The following is a 24,033-nucleotide window of genomic DNA, read 5'->3' as shown; positions in this document are numbered from 1 at the left end:
AATGCTTCAAAAAATAAAAAAAAAAAGAATCTGCCATTCCTCGCCCGGGACTGGGCTGTCTTTATTTTTTTGTAAATGTGGAGTAAAAGTTCCTTTACTTAGAGATGTTCAGTAGATTGGCCGTTCCGGCCAAAAGAGTCCCAGCAATTGTCCATGTGAGATTCAACTCCGAAATGCCCAAATTTTTGCCAAACTTGTCCGATTTCCCTGATTATAAGGTCCCTAAAGACTACGTGATGCCCCAAAAAAGAGATCCCTATCAGGTTTACGACGACCAGCAAAACAGACGAAATTTCGACACTCCAGTGCACCCATTTGAGGACAACCTTGACATGTGGTCGCCAGATTTTATCAATCCGGTCAGCGACTCCACCGCGATTGCCAATTTCCTTGGCTGGTTTGCTGGTCTAGGATCCTTCGCAACTGCTATTTGGTTCTTCGATCTATGGCCCGAACGGCCGGCCACTCCACGATCCTACCCACATGGCGGCCTTTACAAAGACTTGGGTGGCACTGAGGGAGAGCAGGACTTGTACAGGGCGCGGATCGACCAAGTTGAGTGAATCATCATCTTATTTATTTTACTATTTATTGGAATACAAAGTATATATTGACCATCTAATATCTCACTATTAACTTTCTAATCTCCCCCACATGAGCTAAATGCATAACAGTTGTTAGAAAATGAACAGGAAGCAAATGAAAGCACAAAAATGCGTTGACGAATGTATGCTAAGTAACAAAACGAAAAAAAAGGCCGTCTCTCCTCTCAATTAAGTTTGAAAAGACCAGAAGCTATGTCTAGCTGTTCCATGTTGTTGAGTCTAGAAGCAAGAAAATACTCATTCAAACGGAGTTCATCGGAGGCAAAGCTGTTTGTCAAAGAAGTCCCCGACGAGTTGAGTGGACTGAAAGGAATGGGCTCGGTTGAGAGTCTGTCAATGTTCAGAAGGGAGCCACTGTATGCCCCGCCATTGGTAGCAGGAGTGCTAGCACCGTCAATGAGCAGGTCGTTGAGCAAGCTGTATTTGGTACCAGTGAGTCCCAAGGTATTGGTCATGTTGTACGAATTGGCCTGTTGAAACTGTTGTGTCTGCGGTGGTTGCTGCTGCATGGCAAGCTGCTTGGCGAACCAATTTCTCTGTGCGGCACGAGCGCCCCAGCTGACTCTAATCCGACAGCCACCACCAATATCATAGCCCTGCATCTCACTGATGGCCATTTCTGCGCTAGCACGGTGGAAAAACTGGACAAATCCACAATTTTTGCCCGCAGGAATCTTCACGTAGCTAATGTCGCCAAACCTTGAGAAGAGAACTCGTAATTGCATCTCTGTAATTGGAACGTTCAGTCCACCAATGAAAACGGTGGTGTTGTTAGGGTCATTATAGTATTGAAGAGGAGCTGGCTGGGGCAAAGAAGGAATGTTGACCTTCAGCTGACCAGAACCATCTTGAGATGGCGCAGCAGATGCAAGAAAACTGTTGGCAGCTCCGTTTGCCTGGGATTTGGATGCTGTCGAAACCCTGATAGGTCTTCCAAGCAAAACATAACCTTGCATCTCTATCAATGCTCTTTTCTGGTCTGTCTCGTTCAAAAACTTGACAAACCCGTAACCTTTCAGATGTCCAGTGGCAGGGTCGACCATAACCTTGGCACCAGAACACGAGGGATACCTCGCTTGGAAGGCTTGCAAAAGACTTTGTTCAGTCACAGTCTGAGGCAGATCGCCCACAAAGATAGAATACTCGGACTGTCCCTTAGGCTGGAAAGGAGTAATATTGGCACCTGAAGAGTTGGCCGAAGACCAGTTCAGTCTGAAAAACCGGACGTTGTTTGTCCCTGGAATTGGCTTACCATTGAATAGCTCAAGTACCCTGTAGCAATCCTCCATATTATGGAAACGAATGAAGCAGTAGCCTGCATTTGCCAGTTCGAGGTTCATGCTCTGCTTGTCTCTAATGAGCTTCACAGAGTGCACCAAAATCCCAAGCGGGGCAAGAACACTAGACCAGATCTGTTTGATCGTGGTCTCGTCCCACCTTTGGTCGAGATCACCCATCCAAAGTTGAGGGGACTGTGCGTTGTGCTGGCCATTTGATTGCCCGTTCATCTGGCTGGACTGCGTAAATTGCGATGCAGGAGGCGGTGCTGAGGACTTGTTTGGGTAGTATGAATGGTGTTGATTATAAGCAGAATTATACATCTTGGACTATGAGCGATGGTAACATATCAAGCAAGCGAAAATTGGCAAATCTTCCAACAAATAAATATGATTGATGCAATGCTTTGTTCTATGCCAATCGTAACCGTGACTTTGTGCCTTAACGTGATATACAAGAATATTAGTGTATGCCAAATCAACCAGAAACAACGACGAATGGGCCGGATCAACTGATTATTAGTCTAAAATCTTTTTGCACCTCTACCAAAAAATTCGGGCCTCCAAAAAAAAATTCTTTACCGTGCCGCGCTATCCTCGACATTAGGATCGAATCTTGCCCCCCACGAAAATTTTGCAATTGGTAGGGCAATACGGGATTTTTTTTCATCACTTCACTCATTGGCCCAAAATAGTATGGTAGCATTTCTCCAGCCACTCTTTGCGCGAGCGCTTATTGATCCAGTCTGTCTCTAAACACCCTGCCACGTCCAGCCTTTGCAACACTCTGGCTCGTAAGCACCCTTTGACGAACTGTTTTGCCTCGAGAGAGATCGTGCTCCATTCTTTGATCTCGAGTAGCAGGTCTCCCTGTAGGACTTTGGTGGTGGTTTTCTCAACGCAAGGGGAGTAGAATGGAGAGACGCCGGTGAGAAGAATGTACGTAATCACTCCTAGAGACCATACGTCCACCTTATTGGTGTATCCCTTGGTGCTCCGCGACTGCATGAGGTCAATCTCTGGTGCTGCGTATTCCGGGGTCCCTACCATTGTGAACATTCTTCTGGCTGCCCGTTTGGTTCTTTGCCGATCGAGTTGTCTTGCGGTCCCGAAATCAGCCACAACCACGTACGGATACCGAACAGGGGCGCCTCTTATTAAAATGTTGTCCAGCTTCAGGTCTCGGTGAACAATCTCGCGAGAGTGAAGATATTCCAAAGCTTTGAGCACCTGATAGACAATTAGCAACGCCTGTGTCTCTGCAACCGGCCGGAGCACGTCGTTACCTTTTGCCATGTACGAAAATAGGTCTCCTCCAGTAGCCAAGTCCTCGTAGATCCGAAGACTGCTGTTGGATGCCATACACTCGTGGACTTTGATAATATTCGGGTGGCTGATCTGTGTCAGGATCTGGTTTTCACTAGTGGGTGTTGTGCAATTGAGAACCTTCACAGCGTAGAATGCTGAACTTCTGGTTGCAAGTTGCACCTGCAGTTAGAACACATTCAGTATCCACTTACTTTTCCAAAAGTACCCTTCCCAATCACTTGAGACAGTACTTTCCAGTCGCGGTCCTCTAATATCATTTTGTCCTCAAAACTCTCGCCTGTGAAGCGTAAGCTAAGATGGTCACCGATCTCAATCAGGTCCTGATCGCTCAGTATTGTGAATCCTCTTTGGAGTTTTTTCCCATTGATCAGTGTCCCATTACGTGAGATATCCTGTATGTATGTCAATGGAACTGTCGATTCGTCAAAGGAGACGCTCCATATAAAGCAATGGGTCGAGCTCACCTGAGGATCGTCTACCACGCACTCGCTCGCACAGATCTCTGGGGCTTGCACTCTGCCGAATCTTACTATATTGTTGGTTGAGAGAGTTATGGTGTACGACCGCGAAGTGCGACGGTCGTAAACTAATAGGGACATGTCTGAAAGAGGGATAGCCTTGGAACCACGAGTAAAAAATAATGAAAATAAAACAAGTGCCCCCACTCAGATTTGAACTGAGGATCTCCACATTACTAGTGTGGCGCCTTACCAACTTGGCCATAAGGGCAAATTACGGTCAGAAAGGAGTGAGAGTACTCATATACATACATCATTACCGCGTTTTACATTTAATAATCCAGCATATATATTTCTAGACTACGTGGGGAAGCAATCGTCAGCGGTAGCTACAGATAAGTTGGACCCGTTTCCCGCTAAATATCCGGGATTTCCTGGACAAGATTCGTTTGGATAGGCAATGCATAAAATGTATTATCTCTGCTGTTCGCTGCCAACCGTAAATACCAACTCCTCAAGTAGTCTGCTTCTGCAACCTAAGGTTCGTGTATCACCCACTAAAATTTTTTTTTTTTTTTTTTGATTCAGTTTTCAACTTTTACCTCCAGCTACCATGGACGCCCAATTCTTGAGTGGTTTGGAACAAACACTCAGAAACATTTTGTCGCCAGACAACAACGCGATCAAGAATGCCACACAGGCCCTAAAGACGCAGTACTACAGCAACTCTCTGGCCTTTCCTTCTTTGATCCACCTGCTCCAAAATTCTGCCGACGACAGTGTCAAGCAGCTGGCCGCCGTGGAGGCCAAGAAGCTGGTTCCAAAACAGTGGGAGGCGCTCGATGAAAACCTCAAATCTCAAATCAGAGAGTCTCTGCTGAAGTTTGCATTTGGATACAAGTCCAAGAACATCAGACACTCCTCGGCTCGAATCGTGGCTGCCATTGCCGAAATTGATATCCCCGATAATAAATGGCCGACCCTGCTGCAATCACTGGTTGGAGGGGCCCAGGACGCCGACGTGCAGACCAGGGAGATGGCCGTGTTCATCATTTTCTGTATTTTGGAGACGTTCCCTGCTGACTGGTTTGAGCACTCTCAGGACTTCCTGTCCCTGTTTGCCACCACTTTGCAGGACCAGGCCTCTCTCGACGTCCAGGTAACCTCCGTTTCTGCTCTGGAGGTGATCTCTGCGTACATCGAGGAGGACGAGACACTGCTAAAGAAGCTCGCACCTTCGTTCAGGTCTCTACTGCCAAGCATGGTGCATCTGCTGAAAAACTCTCTCTCGTTTTCCGACACCGAGCGGACAAAGGAGCTTTTCACGGCGTTCAACAGCTTTGTTCTGCTGGACATAAAGCTACTGGGCGACAGCTTTGTGGACATCATCAACCTGATGATCGAGACGGCCATGAACAAGGACCTGGACGAGGAGATCCGGTGTTTTGCGCTCAGAACGCTGACCCAGTGCATTGCGTACAGAAAGTCCAAGATCTCGCAGGCCAAGCTGGGCGGACAGATGGCCACGTGCGCTCTGCGTGTTGCGAGCGAGGAGGACGAGGAGGCCGAGGAAGAGCTCGAAAAGGAGGACGAGGAGAACGAGAACGAGGAGGCGTCGCCGCACACGCTGGCCCTGCGGCTTCTGAACGAGCTGGCGATCAACCTGCCGTCGAGCCAGATCATCCAGCCGATCCTGGAGCTGGCTCCGCAGCTGCTGGGCTCGAGCAACCAGTACGAGAGAAGAGCTGCCCTGCTCTCGATCGGCGTCACCGTTGAGGGTGCGCCGGACTACATATCGACACAGCTGCCGAAAATCATCCAGCTCGTGATCGCCGGGCTGCACGACGGGTCGATTCTCGTCAAGGCTGCGGCGCTGCGCACGCTCGCCCAGCTGAACGAGGAGCTCAAGGACACGGTTGCAGAGTACCACGAGCTGCTGCTCAGCCCTATCATCTCCATCATCGACTCGACTAACAAGATCATGGTGTACAAGTATGCCACCTGTGCGCTGGACACGCTGATCGAGTACATGTCGAACGAGAGCATCAAGCAGTACATAGAGCCGCTGATGAACAAACTGTTCCAGATGCTCGACGGCGCGCAGTCGTCGTCGCTCAAATCGAGCATCGTGTCGGCGATCGGGTCGGTGGCCTATGCTGCCGGCAAGGCGTTCACGCCGTACTTCGACCCGTCGATCAAGTTTCTGGAGAAGTTCATCGCCAACATGGACCACATCGACGGCATGACCGAGGACGACATCGAGCTGCGCGCACAGACGTTCGAGAACATCTCGTCGATGGCGCGGGCCGTGGGCTCAGAGGCGTTTGCTCCCTACGCACAGCCTCTGATCGACGCGTCGTACAGCGCGATCCACTCTGCGAACGGCAGACTCAGGGAGTCCGGCTTTGCGTTCATCTCCAACATGGCCAAAGTGTACGGCGAGCAGTTCACGCCGTTCCTGGACAGAATCGTGCCGGAGATCTTCAACTGTCTGCAGCAGGACGAGTTCGACTTCAACTTTGGTCCCGACGACGAAATCGCAGACGAGGCAGACCTGGCCGAGAAACTGAACGTCCACACGGGCATCACCGTCGAGAAAGAGGTCGCGCTCGTGGCCCTCAGCTCGCTGGCCGTCGGCACCAAGGCCGGCTTCACGAGCTTCGTCGACCAGACCGTCAAGATCCTCAGCGAGCAGATCGACGAGTCGTACGCCGTCAGAGAGGCGTCGCTCTCGACGCTCTGGAAGGTCACCTACTGCATGTACGAGGCGCACGGCCAGAACGACAAAGTGCTCGAGCTGATCAGAAACGTGCGCAGCATCACCGTCAGCATTCTGCCCGACGAGTTCGACGTGCACATGGTGATGACGTGCATCGACTGTCTGTATGAGTACATCAAGTCCAAGGCCCTCGGCAAGCTGGCCATCATGGAGGGCACGGACTCGTCGCAGCTGGAGTCTCTGTGCACGCAGCTGATGCTGATCCTCAAGAACGAGCACCTGTGTCTCACGCAGGACGACGAGGACGTTCCGAGCGACGAGGTCGACACCACAGAGACCGACGCCATGATCTACGACTCGGCGCTCGAGGTGCTGGTGAGTCTGGCCGACGCTTTCGGCGGCGACTTTGTCCGCATCTTCAGCTCGTTCAAAGACGTCATCCTCGCCCAGGTCAAGTGCAAGAACAAGAACAAGCGCGTCTCCACGGTCGGCTGCCTCGCCGAGATCTGCAACGGCCTCAAGAGCGAAAACCCGTACACCACGGAGCTGCTCGAGGTGTTCATCGACAGGCTCGCCAACGACAAGTCGTCCGAGGTGCGTGGCTCCGCCGCGTACGGCGTCGGCGTCCTGATTGAGCACGCCACCGTCGACGTGACCCCTGCTTACCCGGCCACGCTCAGCTCGCTGTCCAAGCTGCTCAGCAAGGCCGGCAAGGAGGCCTCCAAGACCGACGACGACGACGTCGAGACCAAGGACACGCTCAACAGGACGATTGCCAACGCGTGCGGCTGTGTCAGCAGAATGGCGCTCAAGAACCCGCAGGCCGTCCCGCTCAACGTGATCGTGCCCTCGCTGCTCAGCCACCTGCCCCTGGAGACTGGCCTCGAGGAGAACAAGCCTATTTTCGACCTGATTTTGAAACTGTACGAGGAAAACAACGAGATAATTCTCAGCGCCACCGCCCAGGTGGTGGACATTTTCGAGCAGGTGTTCCTGAAAGAGCTGGAGAAGCAGAAATTGATTAACGAGTCGACCCTGGGAAGAGAAGAGAACATAGAGAGACTGAACCAGTTCGACTCCGAGGAGACCCAGCACAGGGTTGTGGCGTTCCTCAAGTACCTCGAGAGCAAGTTTGCGGGCGTTGTCTCATCCAAGGAGGTGCTGAAAAATGTGATTGCGTGAGCATATAGTGACTAGAAGAATTTGATTCAAATTCGAGACAGGAAAATCAGCCGTGTAAGAGACGGTATTATAAATAGGGTCGTAGATGCTGATTTTTCTCAATGCAGTACCCACCGCCGCGGCCAAAGCTGGCGTTCAACAGAGACCTGCTCAAGGCGCACCCGTCGCCGACGGACGCACACCTGTCGCCGGTCTCGAAAAAAATTACAGAGCACAGGTCCAAGACGAGAAAGGTTGATGCTATAAACAGGAAAAGTGCTAAATAACTTATTTCTTGGTAACTCTAGAGTCGGTCACAGTGTTCAAGAGCAGCGCCTCGTTATCCAGAATGACCTTGTTTGGAGATCTGGCCAAGATGCTGGCAATTTCCCTGGCTGTGTCCAGTCTCTTGAGCTCGACATAGTCCTTGGACTTCTTGATGGCCTCTCCGATCAGCTGCGCCGACTTCGCGTCTCCCTGCGACTTCACCACCAGACTCTGTTTCTCCTGGATGGCCTTGTCCACGATGAAGGCCGCCCGCTGGGCGTCCTGCTGTGCAATCTGTTTGGCCTCGACAGCGCTCGAGAACTCCGGAGAGAACGTCATCGCCGTCAGAGAAACGTCGTCCAGCAGGATGTTGAAGTTGGCCGCCCTTCTCATCAGGTTCTCACGAACAAGTCTCGAGACCTTCTCTCTCTGTGTAATGAGCTGTGCAGCATTAAACTGTGCCACCACCGCCTTCAGAACCTCGTTCACAATCGAGGGAAGAACCCTTTCGTCGTAGTCTTGGCCCAAAGTGCGGTGAATGGTAGGCAACGCACTCACCTCCGGTCTGGAAAGCACTCTGCACGTGATGTTCACCATCTGCAGGTCCTTCGTACCAGTCAGCGAGGCAATGCTCCTTGGCTTGGCACGGATCTCGTAGATTGTTGGAAATTGAAGGAAAGGAATCTTGATATGGGTGCCTTCGCCGACCACGTCAGGACGGACACCGCTCAATCTGTCGTAGATCACTGCCCGTTCACCACCATTGACATTGTACAGAGCATTGTCAAATAAGAGCACACCTCCTCCCAGCAGAAGCAATCCTCCCAGGCCAGCAAAGAAGCCCAACGGAGATCCAGGTGGTCTGCGGCTTCCCTGGTTTTTTGCAATCTGCTGAGCTCTTTTCTGCAAATCCTGGGCAAATCTGTCCCACCCTTGGTTGTTCATGGTTTGCTATTAAAAGTAGAGAATTTGAATTTGCCTTCTGGTATTTTAGTGGGTGAGACACGACACATTATTCCGTTAATTAAAATAAAGGTTACTATGTCATTTGAGCTTCACAAGGCTGCACAGGAGGGCAATGGGCTCATTGTGGACGGGCTCATGAACCAGAACCCACGGCTGGTGCTCCAAAGCGACGAAGATTCGCGAACTCCGCTCCATTGGGCCTGTACATTCCAGCACGAGCAGATCGTCAAACGACTGCTGGCTGTTCCAAAAAGTCAATTTGAGATCGATATAGACGAGATGGCCGACGAAAGCGGATGGACGCCGTTTCACATTGCCTGCTCCGTGGGGAACCTGGAAATTGTGAAGCTGTTGGCGCAGCATGATCCTGCTCCAGATGTCAATCTGGCCACCAGCAGCGGCCAAACGGGGCTGTTTTACGCTGTGAGTAAGGGCCACCACGACGTGGTGGAGTACCTCGTCACGGAATGCAAAGCCAGCGCCAGGATAAAAGACAAGCGGGCACAGCTACCATTGCACCGTGCTGCATCCATAGGGGCGGAGAAGATCTGCGAGCTGCTGATCAAAAAGGCCAATTCACCGCTCAATGCTCAGGATATTTACGGGTTCACCGCGCTCCACCATGCGCTCAGTGAAGGACATGGCGATTTGGCACTTAAGTTGGTGAAACTAGGGGCAGACTTTAGAGTGGCGGACAAGGACGGGCAATTGCCTGTGGATGTGGCTGTGGACGACAAGGTGCGAAAGTTTTTTGTGAAAAGTCTGCAGGACGAAGGATTAATTGAGTCTGCTTAACGAGACTTCTAGGAACAATCAGGAATAATCCGGAAAAAAATCATATCACCAAAAAAATTATTTTAATAGTTTTATGAAGCGGAACGAGTCTCCAGATTCTACCAACTCAAAAAAACCGAAACTACACATGGGAGAAAACCAGCAAGCAGAAAAAGAGGAGTTCTTCCAGCCGGTTGGTCAAGCCGCAGAGGAAGTTGACCACGAACAGGTTCCTGAGAACGGCAACGATGGCATCAGACTGACTGGTGCTGAGGACGCCCAGGGCCATCCTGTCCAAGAAATCGATTCTCTTTGCATGAATTGCCACGAGACCGGAGTTTCACGTCTGCTGCTCACTTCGATTCCATACTTCAGAGAGATCGTGGTGATCTCTTTCGAATGTCCTCATTGCGGATTCAAGAACTCAGAGATCCAATCGGCTTCCACCATTGCCGAGAAAGGCAGCAGGTACATGCTCAAGATTGAAAACAAGGAGGACTTCAACCGCCAGGTTGTCAAGTCGGAATATTGCACGTGTAAGTTCATTGAGCTCGACATTGAAATTCCTGCCAAGAGAGGTCAGCTGACTACCGTCGAAGGACTTTTGTCGGAGATGGTGCAGGACCTCGAATTGGACCAGCCACAGAGAAAAGAGGTTCAGCCTGAAATATACGAAAAGATCGAGCAATTCCTTGCCAAAATACGCTCTGTGCTCAACGGAGAGACTGGTTTGCCATTGACGTTCTTGATTGACGATCCGTCGGGCAACTCCTGGATCGAATACGTCCCGGGCGAGCCTCAGCACAAATGGTCTGTTGTCGAGTATAACCGTACACCTCAGCAGAACGTGATGCTGGGTTTGGTGTCTGCGGACGAAGTTGCTGCCCACGAGCAGGAACAGCAGGAACAACAGTCTCAAAGAGTCAGAGCTACAGGATTCATGTCTGACGAGACGGATATCGAGAACTTTGCCAATGAGGTGCAGGTGTTCCACGCTACATGCTCCTCTTGCTACGCTCCGTGCGAAACTCATATGAAAGTCGTTAATATTCCTCACTTCAAGGACGTGATTATTATGTCTACCACCTGCGAACGTTGCGGCTACAAATCTAACGAGGTCAAGACGGGAGGCGCAGTGCCCGACCGCGGAAAGCGTGTGACGCTCTTCTGTGACGATCCCGAAGACCTGACCAGAGACATTCTCAAGTCTGAAACCTGTGGACTGAAGATTCCTGAGCTCAATCTGGACCTCACTCCGGGAACGCTTGGCGGAAGGTTCACCACGTTGGAAGGTCTTTTGCGCCAGGTCAGAGACGAGCTGCATTCCCGCGTGTTCCAGGAGACTTCCGACTCGATGACTCCTGAGGCCAGAGCTAACTGGGAGAAGTTCTTCGAGAGGCTTGATACCGCTCTCGCTGGAAAAATGAAGTTCACAGTGATAATGGAGGACCCATTGGCATCCTCGTACATCCAAAACGTGTATGCTCCGGACGACGATCCAAACATGAAGGTGGAGGAGTTTGAAAGAACTCGCGAGCAGAACGAAGAGCTAGGACTCTTGGACATCAAGGTGGACTAGCTATAATACTGATTCTCGCTTCTCCTGCTGGCCGGCGGCACAATTTGTTCATCCTCTATGGGGTCACTGAACGGGTCGTTGAACGGATTCAAACTGGTTTCCGAAACACTTCTGTATAGCTCATTATTGTTAAACGGATTGTCATAATCGTCTCCATGGGTTCCATAAATATCGTCCTGGTCAAAAATCTCTGTGGCCACCCGACGGTTGATTCTTTGCAGCGGTATATTGCTGCTTTGGTTTAGGTTTCCAATCAGCAGTCTCAACCGGGACAACACCATTTGAATGGTTGCCTCGATCTTCAGTTTTCGGGCCACCTTGTTGATCTTTTGGATCAGAACGTATCTCTTGACGAAATCCTCCAATGTCAGACATGTGCTGTCCTGGAAACGCGAGTAGTATCCTATCTGGAGTAAGAGTTTGGTGAATTCAATCTTTGGACCATCGCTCGTCTGCACCATCTTGAGATACGCCTCGATGATCAATCTATTGTACCGACGTCTTCGTTCCTTCACCTTGCGGAAATCGATTGTCGCCATGATCTCGTCCAATTTCTCAAAGTCGTACTCCAGCTGATACGGATCATTGCTGTGCTTTGTGATCCACTGCGAAGTGATATTTGGAATCGAGAATTTCTCGGGATAAACTTTGTAAGACAGCACTCCGTCCAAGCTGCTCAAAAATGGTTGCAGTTGAGACGGGTCGATGAATCCAGACCCATCGGGGTCAAACTCTCTCCAGGACCTCTTGAATTTGCGGATCTCTTCTCTGGTTAGCAGCGAGTGAGGTCCGGACGAGTTGTACACATAGCTGAAACTGTTGATCACCACGGATATAAGAATGTTGAGGAAAATGTACATCGACAAAATGTTCCAGGAGAAAAACAAAATGTGGGCAGAGACATTTTCTCCGCAATCAGAGCTGTACCGACTGGCAGCACTGAAGCAGTTCGGTGAACCTATCCGGAAATCTTCCATGATGTAGTTCCATCCTTCGCCAAAACTCATTCTAAACAGCATAATGAGCGATTTTGTAACTGTACGACAATTCAAGTTGCCTGTCGTGTTCTCTCCCAGTCTGGTGAGCCCGAAAACCTGGTTCAGGGCAATGGCATAGACCAAAAATAGGACTAGCCAAGTGTATATCAGCGCCAGCAGTGTTGGAAGACTGGCAGACGCGTATCTGAAAAGCTGGTTGAAGGTTTCCACTCTTGGAATGAGCAAGAGTAGCACTCCCACGAGGAACAGCTTGTTGACGTTGGCGTAGACGGATTGTCTGGAAACGAAGAAGGCAATCCCCGACATCACACAGGCACCAACCACAATGATAAGACGCGAAATGTTCCAGCCATTCCTGACAAATAATCTAGGGCCCAGCGCGTAGAGCGTTAGCACAGTATCGCACGCGAGTCCCGTGGTCGAGAAAGTAGTGATGACGTAGCGAAAATTGTTTTCGGCTCTATTCGCTGGGTAAAACTCCACCAGCAAACCAAGCACATGCAAGAAATAGAAGCCATTCACAATGTGCGTGTAGGTTCTATTCTTATTCACCACCAGATGGTAGTACGCTTTGCGGAAGCTATTCATTGACGATTCATCTTTCCGTTTGGAAGGATGAACGTGGCTCAACACACGCTTGACCTCGTACCAGGCACGCTGTTTATCGTTCAAAAACGCTGTTCCCGTCTGCACCGAGTAATTGTTGATGATAACCGAGACGAACAGGTTGAGAATGATGACGATGGAGCAGAAGATGAAAATGATGACGAAGAATCCATTTCCCGGACTGGCAAATGTTTTCGGCGGCTGGCCACGCACAGTGATGTTCATCAGGTTCAGCAGCAGGTCGGTCCAACCTTCCAGGGATATGATTTGGAACAGAGATGAGAGAGAGTTGCCAAAGTCGTCAAAGTTGAGGTACGGGTTCACATAGGCCTTTGGAGAGAGAACTTCCCATTTGAAGACTTCGTTGGAGTACTCTAAAATGCAGTTGTCGTAGTCCGAAGAGCTATCCGAGCACTTGGCCAGCTTTCCGACGAATAGCTGTAGACCCCAGAGAGAGAACGGAAGCAGCAATGTCATGGCGATCAGAACTGCACCCAGCATTTTGCGAGCTCCAGATATCACAGCGTAGTTAAAGTACTCCTTTGATCTTCTGGTGATGGTGAGCAATCTGAGTCCTCTCAGGGCTCTTGCTTCGCCGACAATGACCACGAGATTGAAGTCTCTGAACATTTCCCCAAATGTGGTGATCCAAAACGAAATCAGCACGACGAAGTCAATAGCGTCCCATGCAGACCTCAGGTAAGCGTTTGGCGTGCGGGCGAATCCGTCGGCGATCACTTTGATCAGGAACTCGAGCGTGAACAAGATGGAGAAGACTAAATCCACTTCGGTGGCCCAATTCCATGGATGTTCATAAAACAGATTCTCTTTCCTGTACAGGGGCGTCACGTAGCACGCCATAACGACAATTAACACTGTAGCGAAGAACATCAGGACGTAGAAAGCGTCACGGACTTTCGGATGTGGGTCGACTCCGTCCAGTCTTTTTCCATACGCCGGAGACACTATCCGTTGACAAAACCTGCGGAGAGGATGGTTTGGGTAGAAATAATGCAATGTTCTGTTGAACTCCACGTGCTGCTCGAGATACGCGCGTTGTTTGAGCTCCTTGTCTGGATCTAGGTTGCTTTCGTCAAAAAGACGGAACACCTCTCTAGTCGAGCTTTTCCCGCCAGCGTTTACGTCAAGCTCTTTGTAGTTGAATCCAAGCGAGAAATCGACTTTAGACGTGGTGGCAGAAATCACCCAGTCTCTGAGCCAAACAAAAAAGTGAGACCCTGTAATTCTGCCCTCCAGACGAGCGTACGGTTTCCATTTGCGCAGCAGCTTCAGGCATCTGGAGAACAGGCCTTGCTCTTGCTCCTTTCTTATCTCTTTCTCACTCTCCAAGAAATCGCCAGGGCTCATATTGCTTTTCTCCAGAATCTGACTCATGTGCTCTATCATCTGTGAGGTGCTGATGGCTCGCTTTCTCGTGCTTCTGAACCACTGGCTTCTCAAGTCGTCAAAGAGACCAACATGTTTGCTTGAGTTCAGTTCGCGGACCAGTTTTTGGTAAAACTGCTTGATTTGCATCCGTTTTTTGTTGGCCTCGTTGACACCCAAATTCTGAGTGATGATGGCTATGAAAATGTTGAGAACAACCATGTTGGAGAAGATGAACCAGCCAATAAGATACACAGCAACACACACCTTCGTGAAAGTGTTCCGGCTGCACTGCTGGGCAAGATACAAAATACTTGTCCAGTTCTCAGTGGTGGTGATGGTATAAAGTGAGAGTACCACATTTGGCAGGTTGTACATGATCAGCTGGTCGCTGTCCAGATACTCGTCAACGGGAATGAGTCCCTCAAACAAACGCGAGCAAATAATGCCCATCAAATAGAGCAAAAGGATGAAAAAGATGCCAAGGTCGATGAAGGGCCAGAAACTGGAGAAGACGGCTTTCCACGCGTTGTGGAGTAGACCCCTGGCGACCAACAGTCTGTAGAACCTGAAAATAAATAGAACTGACGTCCACCCATAAGCTGCTCCTTGAGGATTCAGTTTCACGTTTGCTACCACCATGGTGGAGATTGCTAGCAAGAGGTCAATTATGTTTCTCAGCGAGTAGAAATAGACTTTGATCTTTCGGCCGAAAAGCGCCATTTTGATGGCAGTTTCTGCGAACAGACACAGAGTGACTCCCAGCTCCATGGCCCTCAATCTCGCCCAGCTCCGATCGTTGAAATCCGGAAAGACCAGTGCTTTATTGATGAGGTCCACAATGACCAGAATGTTAAATAAGGAGCGCAGGGAACAGAATTTCCGCAGGTAGCTGTGGTTTGTCACAAAATCTTCGTAGGCGGCATCCATTGCTCTGAAGTCAAACTCCCATGCTAAAATCCGCGTCTTGCGCGACTGCCGTGCTTTTCTCATATCTTCGATGTGAACTCGGTAGCAGTTGATGATCACGGCCACGATCAGACTCAACAGCCACACCACTAAAATCAGAATGGCAAAAATGTAGTACAGCGAGGCAGCCATGTCGTCGCTGTCCATGGTGTAGTACATGATGTCTGAGAAAGTGTTGGCACTTATGACCACAAACACCATTTGAATCGAGATAAAGATGTTGTCGAAACTTATGGTATTTCCGTATGGGTTCTCGCCCGTGATACATTTCGAGTACACCGGACAGGCAAAGCCCTTGACATATGGAAATGTCTGATTGTTTTGTCCAGGAATATATGGGTTTTTCTTGAGTGTTGTTGGATCCAGGTAAGATCCACAGAACTGCATAGAGTTCTCGTATATGTCCGTGTTGTTGGTAGGATTAGTCCAGACACAGTGTCTTCTCAGAGAAGATTTGAAAGACTGGACTCCAATGATAGCAAAAAGCAGCCAAAACACACACAGAACCATAGTGGCATCTGAAGCTTGGTGCCCGGCTTTGCGGAGCGACTTGAGGATCAACCGGGTTCCGTGCGTGATGTTGAGCAGTCTCAGGATTTTGAGACACATGAGCGACCTGAAAATCATGCACTGATGCGTTATATCTAGTTTGTTAATGCTCAAAAACATCGAAATCCAAAACGACACCACGGAAACAAAGTCCACCTTGTGCCAGTCGGACCTCAGAAACGCTCGAGTTCGCTTGACAGATTCTGACCCCGTTCCGTGGACAGTCACTGTTCTCAGCGGCCGGGACTGCGCATAGTCCTGGTCTTCTGCCTTTGGGTCTGTAAGACGGAGCTTCTCGCGGGCAGTCCGCAGGTATTTGCGCAATAAGCTCTCTTTCTGCTCGAGCTTCAGCTCCTTGAACATCTGCGAGTCGTCGAAAAAGCCAAACGCCACCGATTTGACCACTATCTCCGCCGTGTACACCATGTAGTGGAAATGCAAGATATAGTCCACCCAGGTCCACCCTCCGTTGTGAACGTAACCTGCCTCGACATACCACTGCTGGATGGTCAGCAGGATTGTCTGCATTATCAAAAGCGACGCAATGACTTGGTCGCAGATAGGTTTGCATGCGATTTGCAGACAGCGTATTCTAAAGTTTGAGTTGGGCCCAAAAATGCCGAGCGACTTGCCATACAGGCGAGGGGTCTCTTCTTCAAGAGTCTCCTGCAACGAATCGTCGTCTTGCTCGCTGGGGAGTAGCACGGTAGTCTGCAGCGACTGACTGGCCACAAGATTGTTCTTTGAGTGGGGGAAGCGCCCTGGACCATCCTCATAATCCGAGTACTTCCCCCAGTGCATCTGGTCATCCTCCAGAAGATCCCGACGCTCGCTCAGATCGACGTCGTCGGTGAGATCCATCTCGCCGTCGTGTTCGTCGCCCCGGGCGTTGAGTCGCCGCGAGAAGTTTCGCAAAACAGACGATATCTGGGAAGTAGGCGTCACCGGCTGCATCTGGCTTTTCCCTGATTGGCCAGACGTCACGTCGAAACGCGACGTGTTGGCAGATTCTGGCACGTCCAGCTTGCCACTGAGATCTGCCATCTCGATATCTGCGAGTCCAGACTCGAGATCATGCGAGTGTCCCGTTCGCATGTGCACGCTCGAGTCAACCGAGAACGCGTCTGACGAGTCACTGAGAGGCATCCACAGGTCACTAGTCTCTGCCAAAGCCAGGTTCAGGCCCTCAGAAAGATCATAGTCCATTTCCTCGTCTAAAAAAAAGGGTATGCGGTCCTTGTCTGGGACTCTGGCGTTGAGGGAACGCGAACTTGCAGGGGAAGAGGAGGCCTCAAAGGTGCGAGAGTGGCCTTTTTGCGGCGACGGCTGCTGTAGAATGTTCATAAGATCGTCCTCAGACCGCAGGTCAGTGTGCACAGTGAGCTTGGGCAGGATCCGTGACTTGGAAAAAGAATTCGAATCGTCAATATCGTACAACGAAGACCGTTCTCGAGGCGGCATATTCGAGATGTTATTCGAGTCTGTCGAGATCTCAATCTGAGGCACGTCTCTGTCTCGATTCAGAGGAATAACCTCTGAATCAGACGACCTCCGTCGATGATTGAACCGATCCATATTTAAAAATAGAATTACGATTATGCATTCCTACTCTTAATGGGGCCCCTTAAGAAAAAACTCGTAGCCGAGGCACTACCGCGAAAATTAGGCAAGCATCATTATAATAAGCTCCCATAAATTTAAACTAAATAGCAATAGTAGAGTAGAATCTTGAAAAGATAGACCGCTCATTCGTTCATCTCGCTGCTCACAGAGCCGATCGAGCCAATCGAACCGATCGAGCCCTTTCGGTCCACCCACGTGTCCGGCTGGAGGCTGCCCACTATGTGCTTCTGGTTCTTATCGTCAATGTAGCCGTCCGTAGTCGAACGGATACCGTGCAGCTGGCCATCGTCGCCACGCACGTTGATGACTTCGTCTCTGTGGAAGTAAGTGTATGGCACGTTTTTCAAATTTGGCTGTGTGTCGGAGTTTCTGCGGCCCTGATAAGATTTGAATTGCTCCTGAGGAGTGATAGTGGTTGGATTATACTGGGTGCCCGTGTTGTTGACACCGCTTTGTCTTGTTTTGTTCTTGTAGACCCACCTGTCGATAAATGACATCTTAGAAAATGATACTGGCTATGTACGAGGGTGCCAACTCCTTATATACGTCAGTGACCAGCCGTGACATGCTGCAGCCCGGGCTGAATTGCTTCTCCAGCAGTGCAGAAAAAACAGGTGGAAAACTCAATTTTTTTCCATCTCCTCACGATTATCAATGACCGAGCTATGACTGGGTTTCAAACGGGGTCACACTACTCCTCTTTCTTACCCCATGATTCTCGAATTTTGAGCTTTGGGTGATGTTCACTCTGCTCTGTCGCTCCGCTGCCCCTCCCGCTGCTTGTTCAAAAATTCAATTTTCTTTCGGATAAACTTATCTCTCTCCTCGTCGACATACTCCTGCTTCTGCCGCGATTTTATGCACTCTTTCATCTTGGTGGATTGCTTGCGACATTTGAACCACACTCCGTAGCCAGCCATATGCTCGCATTTCACAAAGTCTAGAATTAGTCGGTGGCGTGATGCTGGCTACTTACCTTGCACAAACTGGTCGCATGCCTTCCACGCGTTGTCTCGCCAGTTCAAAAAAACCTCTTTTTCCTCTTTCGGCGTGAGCATCCATGGAGGAAGCCCCTCTACGCGCTTGCGGTCCATGCTGATCGGTCGAAAATATTAATTTGTATTTTTCTCACCCTCCAGTCTTTGCGGTGCAAGGGTTGGCCCCAGATAAATTTTGTTTGTTTATTATTTGTTTTATCGATGGGCACGCAGTTTCCTGGCCTCAGTCTGCCTATAGTGCAGATCCGCAGCTTCTTCGATATCCAGAAAGATCTCTCCGCCATAGACACAATCAATAATAATCTCAAAAAGCTAGAATCGCTGCGACAAGAGGAGCTAGATAGACATCAAGCTAAGCTGGACGAGCTGCAGCGCGAGCTGGAGCACTTTGAGAGCTCCATTGAAGAGCTGAAAAATAATCAGAAGTCCAAGGAGGTCAAGGAGGAACTGCTCAAGGTGGAGGACCTCGTATTCACGATAGCGAAGCATCTCACAAGTCTTAATATGGAACTGAACGCGCTCAAGTTGAAGTATAACCAAGATCTTGTCAAACTGGAGAACCTCCAGAACCAGCTGGCCGAGCTGGAGCAGCACAGCATCGAGACCGATGCAAACAAGAACGTTTCGGAACGCAGCAAGGCGCTAAAACTGAAGCTCTACGAAAGCCTGGGGCTCAAGCTCGACTTCAACAGCAAGCAGGTGCTGGTGCTCAACAAGAAATCGCAAAAGACAAACGTGCTGAACCTCGATCAGGGCTACGACGAAATGTTCATTTCGGAATACATCTGGGATAATATATGAGCATGCGCAGTGTATTTATCATATGTACAATAGAGAGCGGCCGAATGACGGCTACACATTGATAGGCTGTTTTCTGAGAGGAATCTTGGTCCATTTCGGCACAAAGTGGATTGCCTTTCTGTATTTTCTCGCGTACTTGCTGAAGACCGTGTACTTGTTCCTAGGCGTCATTTCACTCTCCTTCGGGTACTCGGTCATCAGATGCTCCACTCTCTTGGACGACATCCCGTTGGCCTGCAATCCGTCGTACAAGGCTTGGATGTTGGAGTCCACAAGCTGCATTCTTTTTCTGTGCCTGTATTTCTGGAATCTCGAGAGCCTCCATGGCTTTTTCCACAACAAACCGCCCAGCGCCACGGGCGACATTCTGAACGGACCAAACATAATGGGCTGAAATATTGTTCAATCTTTTTCAGCTCCAAAATTTTCCGCTCCAGCTTCACCGCCACCAGCGCCACTCGTTGACAAATTTTTCCCCGTTGGCGATTCAAAATAAGATTCAGTCACACTATGTCTGAGGAAGAACCGCAGTCTTTCTCCTTCCCAAGAGAGGAGGAGAAGGTTTTGGCTTACTGGGATGAGATCAACGCGTTCCACAAGTCTCTTGAGCTGACTAAAGGGAAGCCGCAGTTCGCCTTCTACGACGGTCCTCCGTTTGCAACTGGAACTCCCCATTACGGCCACATCCTCGCTTCCACCATCAAGGACATTGTTCCAAGATACGCCACCATGAACGGCTTCTACGTGGAAAGGCGCTTTGGCTGGGACACCCACGGGCTGCCTGTTGAGCACGAGATCGACAAGAAGCTGGGCATCAAGTGCAAACAAGACGTCCTGGACATGGGCATTGCCAAGTACAACGAGGAGTGCCGGTCGATCGTGATGACGTACGCCGAGGAGTGGAGAAAAACCATCGGCAGACTCGGAAGATGGATCGACTTCGACAACGACTACAAGACGCTGTATCCAGAGTTCATGGAGTCCGAGTGGTGGGCTTTCAAGCGGCTCTTCGAGAAGGGAGCGGTCTACAGAGGTTATAGAGTTATGCCGTACTCCACGGGTGTGACCACCGCATTATCGAACTTCGAGGCTCAACTGAACTATAAGGAGGTCAACGATCCAGCCGTCACTGTTGGGTTCCCGTTGAAGGACGACCCAAAGACTATTCTTGTTGCCTGGACTACCACTCCGTGGACCCTGCCTTCTAACATTGCTATCTGTGTTCATCCCGACTTTGAGTATGCCAAGATCTACGACGAGGAGAAGGACGTCACCTACATCATGCTGGAAGGTCTGATCAAGAATCTGTACAAGAAGCCTAAGGACGCAAAGTACAAGATTGTCGGCAAGATCCTCGGTAAGGAGATGGACGGCTGGAAGTACGAGCCGGTGTTCAACTATTTCTACGACAAGTTCAAGAACACTGGGTTCAGGGTGTACTGCAACACCTTTGTCACAGACGACTCCGGTACCGGTATCGTCCACCAGTCACCGGCTTTCGGTGAGGTCGATTTCGAGGCTGCTACCGAGGCAGGCATCATCAACGAGGACCTGCCTCCTCCTAACCCTGTCGACGACGACGGAAGATTCACTCAGGAAGTGACCGACTTTGCTGGACTCTACGTGAAGGACGCCGATAAGGAGATCATCAAGCACCTCACAGCCAACGGACGGATTTTGCTTGCGTCCCAGATCCGACACAGCTACCCATTCTGCTGGAGATCGGACACCCCGCTTCTTTATAGAGCTGTTCCTTCGTGGTTTGTGAGAGTCAAGGACATCGTTCCCCAGATGCTGGAGGCTGTGGACAAGACCAGATGGGTTCCTTCGAACATCAAGGATAAGAGATTCTCCAACTGGATAGCCAACGCCAGAGACTGGAACGTCTCCAGAAAGAGATACTGGGGTACTCCATTGCCGCTGTGGGTTTCGGATGATCTTGAGGAGATTGTCTGTGTTGGCTCTCTGGCTGAGCTGAAAGAATTGACCGGCGATGACTCCATCACAGACATACACAGAGAAAATATCGACCATCTGACCATTCCTTCAAAGAAGGGTAAGGGCACTCTCAAGAGAATTGAGGATGTGTTTGATTGCTGGTTTGAATCTGGATCCATGCCGTACGCTTCGAAACACTATCCATTCGACGAGGACAAGGAGAGATTCACGGGCGCATTCCCGGCGAACTTCATTTCCGAGGGTCTGGACCAGACCAGAGGCTGGTTCTACACTTTGACAGTGCTGGGAACCCATCTGTTTGGCAAGGCTCCGTACCAGAACGTTATTGTTTCCGGTATTGTTCTTGCTGCTGATGGTAAGAAGATGTCTAAAAGGCTGAAGAACTACCCAGACCCAATGAACGTGCTCAATACGTACGGTGCCGACGCCCTGAGACTGTACTTGATCAACTCGCCTGTTCTGAGAGCCGAAACTCTCAAATTCAAAGAGGAAGGTGTCAAGGAGGTGGTTTCCAAGGTTTTGCTGCCATGGTGGAACTCGTACAAATTCTTGGAAGGACAAGTTGCCCTACTCAAGAAGAACGAGGGCATCGACTTCAAGTACAACCCAGAGTCCAGATCCGAGAACGTCATGGACCGCTGGCTGCTGGCGTCGATCCAGTCGCTGATCAAGTTCATTCGTGTCGAGATGGAGGAGTACAGACTGTACACGGTGGTTCCTAAGCTGCTGAATTTGATCGACGAGCTGACTAACTGGTACATTCGTTTCAACAGAAAGAGACTTAAGGGAGAGAATGGCGTCGAGGACTGTCTGAAGGCGATGAACACGTTGACCGAGGCGCTCTTCACTCTCGTGAGAGCCATGGCTCCGTTCACGCCGTATCTGGCCGAGAACATATACGGCAGAATAAAGGTGCTGTTGGAGGAGCAAACGTTGAAGCAATACGGCGAGAACACAGACTCTGTGCACTTTTTGTCGTATCCGATCGTCAACGACTCTCTGATCGACGAGAAGATTGAGCTTGCCGTGTCCAGAATGCAGAAGATCATCGACCTGGGTAGAAATATCAGAGAAAAGAAGACAATCTCGCTCAAGACCCCGTTGAAGGAGCTTGTTGTTCTGCACTCCGACCCAGGCTACCTCGAGGACGTCAAGGCATTGCAAAGCTACATCAAGGAGGAGCTGAATGTCAGGGACCTGGTCATCACGTCCGACGAAGACAGATTCGGCGTCGAGTACAAGGCCGTCGCCGACTGGCCGGTGCTGGGTAAAAAGCTCAAGAAGGACGCCAAAAAGGTCAAAGATGCTCTTCCTAGACTGTCCTCGGACGAGGTCAAGGAGTTCCTCAAGACCGGAAGGGTCGAGGTGGCAGGTATCAACCTTGTGGAGGAGGATTTGGCTGTGCTCAGAGGCCTGCCAGAAGACAAAGTTTCTGGCGGCCAGGAGGTCAGAACCGAGGGAGACGTGCTCGTCATTCTGGACATCAACATGTACCCAGAGTTGCAATCGGAGGGTCTGGTCAGAGAACTGATCAACAGAATCCAGAGACTGAGAAAGAAGTGCAACTTGCAACAGACCGACGAGGTGCTTGTGCAGCTGGATATCCAGAAGGACCCAATCGGACTGGCCGATGCCATCACCGCCCACCAAAGCGTGCTGCTGAAGGCCACCAGAAGACCGGTCGAGACGTACGCGGAGACGTCGAGCTTCGTGCTCGGCGAGGAGGAGACCAGCATCAGCGATGCTCTGTTGAAGCTGCGGCTGTTGAAGCTTGACTAGAATGTTACGTAATGTACGACGTAAGCAGAAAAATCCGTCTATTTGAAGAGTATTTTTTCTCTCAAACAAGTACACAAATGTCTTTTGGAACTCGGCCACTGGGAGCGTTTGGCACGGGCTCGCTAGGCGGGTCTTCGGGAACCGGGACAGTGACGTCGGCGGGAACTCTCCAGGACCTGCAGAATGACATCGTGGTCCCCAATGGGCCAGAGGACTCGATTTCGGACCTTGCGTTTTCGCCTGTCGCTGAGTTTCTGGCCGTGACTTCGTGGGACCGCAAAAACAGAATCTACGAGATCAACACGGGGACAGGGCAGGTCGAAGGGCGCGCGCTGTATGAGCACGAGGGCCCCGTTCTGAGCACGCGGTTCTCTCTGGACGGTGCGAGGGTGATCAGTGGAGGAGCTGACAAGCAGGTGCGGCTGTTTGATCTCGCGTCTCAACAGCAGCAGACAATAGGACTACACAACGATACGGTGAGGGTGGTGCGGTACGTGGAGTGCGGGCCTGCCAACACCCAGTGTGTTGTGAGCGGGTCGTGGGACAAGACCATCAAGTACTGGGACATGAGGCAGCAGAACCCGATTTGCACGCTCAACATGCCGGAGCGCGTGTACGCGATGGACTCGTCGCAGAAGCTGCTTGTTGTTGGCACTGCAGAGCGCCATATCGTGACAATTGACCTGAACAACCCGGACAAAATCTTCAGACAGAGCATGTCGCCGCTGAAGTACCAAACGAGAACGATCGCGTGCTATCCAAAGGGCGACGGGTTTGCCGTGGGGTCGATAGAGGGCCGCTGCGGTATTCAGTACGTGGACGAGCTGCAGCAGAAGGAGTTCGGGTTCTCGTTCAAGTGCCAGAGAGAGCAGAAGACGGCGTCGAAGGAGGTGAACATATATTCTCTCAACTCGATTGCGTTCCACCCTGTGCACGGGACGTTTGCGACGGCCGGCTCGGATGGAACGTTCAACTTCTGGGACAAGGACGCCCGGCACAGACTCAAGGGCTATCCGTCGCTAGGCGCTACGATTCCGGTCGTTGGGTTCAACCGCACAGGAACGATCTTTGCGTACGCATTGAGCTACGACTGGAGCAAGGGCCACGAGTTCAACCGGCCAGACTACCCGAACGTGGTGAGACTGCACCCCTGCAAGGAGGAAGAGGTGAAGCAGCGGCCAAAGAGAAAGTAATGTACAGTAAGTAAACACATCACCGGTAGTGAAATAA

The 24,033-nt window shown here is 50.6% G+C and overlaps 15 protein-coding genes across 15 annotated transcripts; 7 read left to right on the top strand and 8 right to left on the bottom strand.

Annotated features, from left to right (window-relative positions):
- Positions 1-104: 104 nt before the first annotated feature.
- Positions 105-563, top strand: KL911_002028 (uncharacterized protein; the record flags this gene model as incomplete). The annotated part of the gene is made up of 1 exon (XM_043197052.1): positions 105-563. The coding sequence occupies one exon, from the start codon at positions 105-107 to the stop codon at positions 561-563; it is 459 nt and encodes a 152-aa protein (XP_043055033.1).
- A 206-nt stretch (positions 564-769) lies between these two features.
- Positions 770-2,206, bottom strand: KL911_002027 (uncharacterized protein; the record flags this gene model as incomplete). The annotated part of the gene is made up of 1 exon (XM_043197051.1): positions 770-2,206. The coding sequence occupies one exon, from the start codon at positions 2,204-2,206 to the stop codon at positions 770-772; it is 1,437 nt and encodes a 478-aa protein (XP_043055032.1).
- Positions 2,207-2,560: 354 nt separating this feature from the next.
- On the bottom strand, positions 2,561-3,244 carry KL911_002026 (uncharacterized protein; the record flags this gene model as incomplete). The annotated part of the gene is made up of 1 exon (XM_043197050.1): positions 2,561-3,244. One exon carries the CDS (start codon positions 3,242-3,244, stop codon positions 2,561-2,563), a length of 684 nt encoding a protein of 227 aa, XP_043055031.1.
- Positions 3,245-3,387: 143 nt separating this feature from the next.
- KL911_002025 (uncharacterized protein) lies at positions 3,388-3,810 on the bottom strand (the record flags this gene model as incomplete). Its single annotated transcript, XM_043197049.1, has 1 exon — positions 3,388-3,810. One exon carries the CDS (start codon positions 3,808-3,810, stop codon positions 3,388-3,390), a length of 423 nt encoding a protein of 140 aa, XP_043055030.1.
- Positions 3,811-4,282: 472 nt separating this feature from the next.
- On the top strand, positions 4,283-7,570 carry KL911_002024 (uncharacterized protein; the record flags this gene model as incomplete). The annotated part of the gene is made up of 1 exon (XM_043197048.1): positions 4,283-7,570. The coding sequence occupies one exon, from the start codon at positions 4,283-4,285 to the stop codon at positions 7,568-7,570; it is 3,288 nt and encodes a 1,095-aa protein (XP_043055029.1).
- A 267-nt stretch (positions 7,571-7,837) lies between these two features.
- On the bottom strand, positions 7,838-8,761 carry KL911_002023 (uncharacterized protein; the record flags this gene model as incomplete). Its single annotated transcript, XM_043197047.1, has 1 exon — positions 7,838-8,761. The coding sequence occupies one exon, from the start codon at positions 8,759-8,761 to the stop codon at positions 7,838-7,840; it is 924 nt and encodes a 307-aa protein (XP_043055028.1).
- Positions 8,762-8,857: 96 nt separating this feature from the next.
- On the top strand, positions 8,858-9,577 carry KL911_002022 (uncharacterized protein; the record flags this gene model as incomplete). Its single annotated transcript, XM_043197046.1, has 1 exon — positions 8,858-9,577. One exon carries the CDS (start codon positions 8,858-8,860, stop codon positions 9,575-9,577), a length of 720 nt encoding a protein of 239 aa, XP_043055027.1.
- A 127-nt stretch (positions 9,578-9,704) lies between these two features.
- On the top strand, positions 9,705-10,626 carry KL911_002021 (uncharacterized protein; the record flags this gene model as incomplete). The annotated part of the gene is made up of 2 exons (XM_043197045.1): positions 9,705-10,535; positions 10,597-10,626. The coding sequence occupies 2 exons, from the start codon at positions 9,705-9,707 to the stop codon at positions 10,624-10,626; spliced, it is 861 nt and encodes a 286-aa protein (XP_043055026.1).
- Positions 10,627-10,657: 31 nt separating this feature from the next.
- On the bottom strand, positions 10,658-11,062 carry KL911_002020 (uncharacterized protein; the record flags this gene model as incomplete). The annotated part of the gene is made up of 1 exon (XM_043197044.1): positions 10,658-11,062. One exon carries the CDS (start codon positions 11,060-11,062, stop codon positions 10,658-10,660), a length of 405 nt encoding a protein of 134 aa, XP_043055025.1.
- Positions 11,063-11,131: 69 nt separating this feature from the next.
- KL911_002019 (uncharacterized protein) lies at positions 11,132-17,218 on the bottom strand (the record flags this gene model as incomplete). Its single annotated transcript, XM_043197042.1, has 1 exon — positions 11,132-17,218. The coding sequence occupies one exon, from the start codon at positions 17,216-17,218 to the stop codon at positions 11,132-11,134; it is 6,087 nt and encodes a 2,028-aa protein (XP_043055024.1).
- A 170-nt stretch (positions 17,219-17,388) lies between these two features.
- On the bottom strand, positions 17,389-17,763 carry KL911_002018 (uncharacterized protein; the record flags this gene model as incomplete). Its single annotated transcript, XM_043197041.1, has 1 exon — positions 17,389-17,763. The coding sequence occupies one exon, from the start codon at positions 17,761-17,763 to the stop codon at positions 17,389-17,391; it is 375 nt and encodes a 124-aa protein (XP_043055023.1).
- Positions 17,764-18,465: 702 nt separating this feature from the next.
- KL911_002017 (uncharacterized protein) lies at positions 18,466-19,065 on the top strand (the record flags this gene model as incomplete). The annotated part of the gene is made up of 1 exon (XM_043197040.1): positions 18,466-19,065. One exon carries the CDS (start codon positions 18,466-18,468, stop codon positions 19,063-19,065), a length of 600 nt encoding a protein of 199 aa, XP_043055022.1.
- Positions 19,066-19,116: 51 nt separating this feature from the next.
- On the bottom strand, positions 19,117-19,449 carry KL911_002016 (uncharacterized protein; the record flags this gene model as incomplete). The annotated part of the gene is made up of 1 exon (XM_043197039.1): positions 19,117-19,449. The coding sequence occupies one exon, from the start codon at positions 19,447-19,449 to the stop codon at positions 19,117-19,119; it is 333 nt and encodes a 110-aa protein (XP_043055021.1).
- A 126-nt stretch (positions 19,450-19,575) lies between these two features.
- On the top strand, positions 19,576-22,803 carry KL911_002015 (uncharacterized protein; the record flags this gene model as incomplete). The annotated part of the gene is made up of 1 exon (XM_043197038.1): positions 19,576-22,803. One exon carries the CDS (start codon positions 19,576-19,578, stop codon positions 22,801-22,803), a length of 3,228 nt encoding a protein of 1,075 aa, XP_043055020.1.
- Positions 22,804-22,880: 77 nt separating this feature from the next.
- On the top strand, positions 22,881-23,996 carry KL911_002014 (uncharacterized protein; the record flags this gene model as incomplete). Its single annotated transcript, XM_043197037.1, has 1 exon — positions 22,881-23,996. One exon carries the CDS (start codon positions 22,881-22,883, stop codon positions 23,994-23,996), a length of 1,116 nt encoding a protein of 371 aa, XP_043055019.1.
- Positions 23,997-24,033: the final 37 nt, after the last annotated feature.

Source organism: Ogataea haglerorum, assembly GCF_019207285.1.
Source record: "Ogataea haglerorum isolate 81-453-3 chromosome Unknown 81-453-3_NODE_5_length_632335_cov_97.011461, whole genome shotgun sequence".
Classification (NCBI taxonomy): domain Eukaryota; kingdom Fungi; phylum Ascomycota; class Pichiomycetes; order Pichiales; family Pichiaceae; genus Ogataea; species Ogataea haglerorum.
This window is presented reverse-complemented; position numbering and strand designations above follow the sequence as displayed.